General features: G+C 41.5%; 1 protein-coding gene across 1 annotated transcript in view; it reads left to right on the forward strand.

The window, feature by feature from the left end:
* The first annotated feature begins 203 nt into the window (after nucleotides 1-203).
* LOC105910527 (transmembrane protein 26) overlaps nucleotides 204-6,627 on the forward strand; it is a 9,814-nt gene continuing 3,390 nt past the window's right edge. Inside the window, exons 1-4 of the mRNA XM_031561026.2 lie at nucleotides 204-391; nucleotides 514-610; nucleotides 834-917; nucleotides 2,495-2,703. Of these exons, the coding sequence (XP_031416886.1) occupies nucleotides 204-391; nucleotides 514-610; nucleotides 834-917; nucleotides 2,495-2,703 (578 nt within the window). The remainder of the gene's footprint in view (nucleotides 392-513; nucleotides 611-833; nucleotides 918-2,494; nucleotides 2,704-6,627) is intronic.

Consider the following 6,627-nt stretch of genomic DNA (forward strand, 5'->3'; position numbering starts at 1 on the left):
CAGCCCTGCATAGTCGTATAATAGCCTACTAAAGGAAATACCATCTTGCCTGAAGTTGTGCCTGTGAGAACTTTGAGGCTGAAATCTTTCACAGTCATGACTCATCAGCATCGAAGGCGGGTCTTATGACGAGTATACCCTTTCTCCGTGGACAGACTCATTCAGTTTGTGTGTGGAAGTCTGACAGGCTATAATTTAATACAATGATCGTCAAGTTTATTTGTGCGACCATCACAAGGTCACTTTTTATTTTGGTTTCACTTATGGGAGTTTGGAGAGTGACCCATGTGAAGAATGATAAACTCTACTGGCTTCTCACCATCCTATCCCTGCTACTTGTAGTTGAAATGATTATAACCCTGAAGAGAAGAAATGGAAGCGGCTACAAATGGTAAGCAGCATATTTACACATTTCTTTAAAGATTAGTAGCCCAGCTGAATGGTTTCATTATAGATGGCACAATGGTCTGGACGCTGATATTAACAAAAATGACCTCTTGGTTTCTGTCACAGGTTTTCCCCCGCTATTGTCCTGTTTCTTCTTAGCATCATTCCAACCATATGGATTTTAGAGTTTCATCACCAACACCACAAATCTGAGGAGAAGAAGGTAGTTAAGAACTGAATGGAAAAGTGTTTGCTTTGGAAATTCAGAAATAAGTGAGGCGACACTGAAGGAGAAATGCATCATACGGAAATATGTAATGTAGCCTAAAGCACTTGTAGGAGTTCTGCTCAGGCTTGTAGCCTACTGGATAAACTGTAGTTAATTTGAGCGGCTGTCATTCGACTATCAACTACTCACTTACTCATTGTATCTGTTATGATTTCAGTGTGGCCATCTGGATTCTCCGGAGAGCATCGAGAAAATGATGAACGACTGGAAGAACTCATCTAATCAGAACTCATCTAATACGGTAGCCCCCCCCCCCCCCCCCCCCCCTCTCTGTGTGTTTGTTCACCTATTCCAAATAATCTTTCCTCATAATTCCACATGATCTTCCAGCTATGGTGGGACAGCCACCTCGTCTCGTAAGGTATTGCCACCTCAGCCAGTGAGAGTCTATTGTGAGTGCTGCACTGCACTGCACACAATATTTATTTTTCCCAGTCTCCTCTTTCAAAATTACTTTTCCAGACTTGGTTAGCCATTAAAATAAAAATTCTGCACCCACCCGGCACCCCTCAATAAAAACAATTACAAGTCCTCGACACACACTGGTTTTTTTGTGATTGCCAGTTGGACGGAGGTGACATAGTAGACTGTGGTGTACTCAAACTCAAAGGGTGTTTCACTTGGCTTTCAAGGGATGCTTATTGAAGAAACACAGACCTCAGCCCTGTATTTCCCTTTCCTGGGGGGGTCCTGGTGGTTCGTAGGAGAGGTTGTGTGGAAAAACATCTAAGTGCTACTGAGTGGGTTGATTTTTTATTTACTTCTGTCATGAGACCAGCTATGTGACTTCTAGAGTCTGCTCTTCAAAGAGCACCTCCCTTCCTAACTTGCACTTCTACTAGTACTTAAGTTTTACTTACAGCAGTTACATTCCTGCACTTTTTTTTTCTATTTCTTATGTAAAATAGTATTTATTGTTACACTAGGTCTCTATTGCTCGTAGCTTGACTGTTCTCTCCCTTGTACGTCGCTTTGGACAAAAGTGTCTGCTAAATGACTAAATGTAAATGTAGATTGCATTTTAAACAACAAAACACCTATAACATCCATACTGATGGCGTCCATATGCTATATACTGGGATGTGGATCTTTTTCCCCTTCATAAAAAACCCCCCTGCAATCTTTCCAAATGGACATCCAGTATAATTGCCTTAAAGTAACAGTACGTAGCAATTGTAATTTAGGGTTAGGATTAGCAATTTTACCTTAAAATAACAGCTTAAAAAAATTGGGGCGCTACAATGTCTTTTAATATGGAGAATCGCTTCCGTGCCGTTGCCATAGCAGGGTCCGTAGGCATATTACTGGGTTATGTAGGTTTGGCTGAAGCCGCCCAGTTTCTACTGTCTGCCTAACTAGTAAGTAGCTTATTTGCCGTCTTGCTTTGTCTTGTGTTGCACTTGCTTGATGTTTGACTGTGTTAGGACAGTTGTTGACTCACTAGTTTGTCATAGTATCAAAGTAAGCAAATTTCAACAGGTTTCGCTAGGTTTAGCTGCTAGCATCTCGTTAGCGATTAGCAATTACTCCGTTGTGCTGCTTTAAGTAATATTATTTAATAACCCCTCAGTGGTGGTATGAGACAGACTTGGATGATGCAGAGGGACAATCTGGACAAAGTGTCTTATATCCTCTTTACAATCATCTGATAACTCTTGGAGCCCATGTATCCCTCAGTGTAAATCAGTGTATTCCACATCCGTCAGCCACTTCAAGTAAAGTTCAAGGATTAGGAGACTTTTATATTAGACTATAGACCTTATGTGGACTAATAATAATAATGCAAGTTAGTAATTGTTTAACTGTGAACAGTTGCAGACGCAGATGCAGATGCTCCCCTCGGTGTGTGCCAACGACTGGATCCTGGCGCTGCACCAGATGATGCTCATCCTGCTGATCGTGGGGAAGTGGCTTCTGCCCAGTGGCGTCGGGGTCACTCGTGACCAGCTCTCTCAGCTGCTGCTGGTCTTCGTGGGCATTGCCGCCGACATCCTGGAGTTCACCAGCGAGACGCTGTCCGATCTCAAGTGAGTACCTTTGTCATGGACGTGCCTTGTGCTTCCTGTAATTTGATTGGATGCTGAGCACAAATATCAACAACCTTTCACCAGAATTGTGGACCATACCTTTAAACCCATAGTCTACGTCACACTGACATCTTCAACATTCTTATAAGTCCCAAAATTGGGAATGTTAGGATAAATTACTGCCATTTACACCACACCGAAGACCGAATGCGATGAACTGAAGTTTATTCAATCTTGCAGACTTTTCAATCGGAGTGGTGATCCATGGAGCAGCTCAGTCAAAAAACGAGTGCACTTGTATCCAACCTCAGCCAATCAGAATATTCTGCTCACTTTTTGCCGAAACACATTTCAAGACAATGGTGACTTGTGAGAGCAGGTATGTGTCCTTGTCAATGTTTCAAAGACCCTGTTTACAACTTTTTGGATGGTTTTGTCTGCCCTTGACTTTTCTGCATCTCTTATCCTGAGACCCCTCCATGAATGCTTGGCTGTCTCCAACAAATTTACATTTGTGGTGCTCTTGGTGCACTGTACTGTCACATTAACCCATATTGTGTCTCTTCGAGATGTGATAAGATCTGTTGCTGGCTGTTGATGGTTTTTGAAAACAGACTTTTCTGCCTGACCCTACTTGTCTCTGCACACTGGCCTTTCTGCATGACACTTGTTTTTGCAAAACTGCTTCATGTTCACCACACAAATATCAAGATGGTATTACAACCATGATTTTTTTCTACAGGGCTTATGCAACACATTGATTCAACAGTATCGTTATTGGATGTTGGAGTTTGTAGGCGGTTGTTGGAGCAATGCAAGTTAGCCTTGGAAAGTAGATGCTATAACTGAAGTACTGATTAGCCGTAGTGTTATTTGTTGCACACCTCGTTTGGAGGAGAGTTTTACTAATACTCCCCTTGGACTAGCGCACCCATCACCCACTGACAGTGCTGTTTTACTTTTACGGGTAAGATGGTGTGTGCTCAGAATAGAAGGGACATTAGAACTGTGGAATCATGGAATGTGACTGTCATGCTATAGCATGACAAGAATCTAGAAAACATCCCTGGGGCATGAGTAGAGCATGAGTGAGAGGCACAGAGTTCTTAATAAGGGGCAGCCTGTGTCAGTGGAGTCCATCCACCTTCAGTGGTTGAGTGTCACGGTGTTGTAGAGCTGAGAGAAGCCAGAAGTGTGTATGTGTGGAGGCTAATGCAGTACCGTCATTTCCGGACTATAGCCGCTACTTTTTTCCCACGCTTTGAACCTCGCGGCTTAAACAATGACGCGGCTAATTTATGGATTATGATACCTGTGACTGTATACGGTGGCTTTGTGTTTACGGTGGCTTTGTGGAGCTAGGATGCTAGCATGGATGCAGCCGCATGGATGCTTAGCTCCACGCGATTTCTCAGTATCTCTCAATAACTTAACTAATGTCAAAATAACCACAGTCTACCGGCGTAGACAGAACACAACTCAAAACAAAGTTTAAAAAAGTTTACAACAATACAAATCCAGTCTTTTCAAGTTCTTTAGCTCACTGGTTTCAAACTAGCGTCTTTCTTCTATCTTGCTGTCTTCAATCTAACGTTCTACCTGAACAGGAAGAACTACCTTATTTCTGATTGACTCTTGCAACTGTGCTCTCTTAAAGCAGTGCACTTATCGTAACTGGCAAAACTAATAATATGCATCACTATTGTATTACTTTCGATATTTAATTTAGACTGTGTAAAGTTAATTTGTTTCAATGTACCGTTAGGCACCTGCGGCTTATAGTCATGTGCGGCTTATTTTTGTTCAAAATAATTATTTTAAAAAAATTCAGTGGGTGCGGCTTATATTCAGGTGCGCTCAATAGTCCGGAAATTACGGTAGTCTGTTGATATAAATATACAGTATGTGTGTGTGTGTGTGTGTGTGTGTGTGTGTGTGTGTGTGTATGTATGTGTGTGTCGGTGTGGGTGTGTAGGTGTGTGTGTGTGTGTGTGTCGTGTTTGTGTCGGTGTGTGTGTGTGTCGGTGTGTGTGTGTGTGTTTAGGTGTTTGTGTGTGTGTGTGTGTGTGTGTGTGCGTGTGTGCATGTGTGTGTGTGTTTGTGCTAGAGAGAGGGGAAATGTTGTGGTGTGATGAAGAAGAGGTTAAAAGAGTCTTGTGGCTGTGGTATGATGTCTAAGACCAGTGTGAGTAGTAGCCTTATTCCCCCGAGGGACGTATGCAAAGGAGGATGTACTAAAAGGCTACTGAATGTTTATCTAGGGACTCGGGGGTCAGTGTGGGTCATGATGGACAGTGTGGGTGCATTTGTGTAAGAGAGAGAAAGAGAGAGTGAGACAGGCTGACATTGATGATGGGCCCAGCCCCACATCTCCTGCATAATGAAACATGAATTAGATCTGTCTCATAGCAAACAGCAGGTAGCACCATTCCCATATCCTCATAATAACTCTCATCTGCATGCAACGGAAATGGTGAGAGCCCATTAGCAATCATTTAAAAAAATCTATGAATTAGATGAGATTCCAGGACGTCTCTGCCTCATGCGAAACAACTGGCGCGCTTTCCAAAATGTGACCTGTGTGTTAAGGCACTTTGCACACCAGATTGTTTTTCATATGTACTAAACCTTAATACCCAAGGGTGTGCTCCGAAATACCACTAATGCAAAATCTCGAGATGCCCAAGCCCATTTGGGCATTTGTGGTGCTCTATGGTGCACTGTGCTCACATGAACCCAGATTGCTGGCATTTTATTGTCTTGTTGGACATAAACATAGCGTTTCCAACAAATGGGCAATCAGTATATATTTGTTTTTCTTCTTAAGACTAAATCTTATAAATTAACGAGTAATCAATTCAGACAGCATGTATTTTAGACACTGTTGTTTAATTATTTATTTTTTTAAACACAATGGTGCCCCTTGACGGTAAATCGTAAGAATTTTACCCTGAAGCAATTCGAATCACCTCAATCAGCCCACTGTCCTCAACTATGTTGATGGGCCGACAGTCACCGGCAACCCAAATGGTAAACTTTTCACGGACTGGTCTAGTTATATTCCTAGAGAAGTCGTGGAGTGTGGGTTGGCGATCATCTAAACTGGGACTGCTTTCTGTCAGGTGCTTTGCATTAAGGTGATAACTTAAAGACGAGCTGCTTCTGTGATAGCTAAATTCAGCTTGACAAATGCTACATACAACTTTAGTTTTGTCGATTGTTCCGTCATTTTGGCTCTGAAACAGAGCCTTTCCGCTAGGGCTGAACGATTAATTGCATTTGCGATTTAATCGCGATATGATAGAACGCGATTTTCTAACCGCAACGTTCGCGATTAAAAAAAACGTGGTCTAAAAAAAAAAAAAAAAAAAAATTTTTTTTTTTTTTTTTTTTTTAAGATGGTACATTTTGCACACAGTGTTTAAAAAGTGCATGCCTAGTGTTTATACTTAAAATGACTTTTTTTAAATTACTTAAATGCACAGTGGCAAAGCCACCGATTTGTTGTTCTTGTTTCTGTAATGAGCAGTTAAATAAAAATGTAAAATTTGGGAAAGAATATTTTACACTAAATGTATCTAATATTGTGTTGGTCATATTTAAATCATTCATTACGTTTTGTTGGGGAAAAAAAGAGGATAAAAAAAAAATCGCATATTAAATCGCAATCGCAATATTTTGGTAAAAAATCGCAATTAGATTATTTTCCCAAATCGTTCAGCCCTACTTTCCGCCCCAACAATCCCTCAGCTCTCTCCATCTTCAACTACCGCAGTGGTTCTCAAACTTTTTCTGTCTTTCCCCACTTTGAACAAGGGGGGCTTTTCAAGCCCCACCTGTCCCTCATCGCTCCCATAAAATGGTAGGCCAAGCTTAAAATGGTCAATTATTGAAATAACCTCAAGTAATAACAAATAGCATCTT

The sequence above is a fragment of the Clupea harengus genome, chromosome 23, assembly GCF_900700415.2.
Source record: "Clupea harengus chromosome 23, Ch_v2.0.2, whole genome shotgun sequence".
Lineage (NCBI taxonomy): Eukaryota > Metazoa > Chordata > Actinopteri > Clupeiformes > Clupeidae > Clupea > Clupea harengus.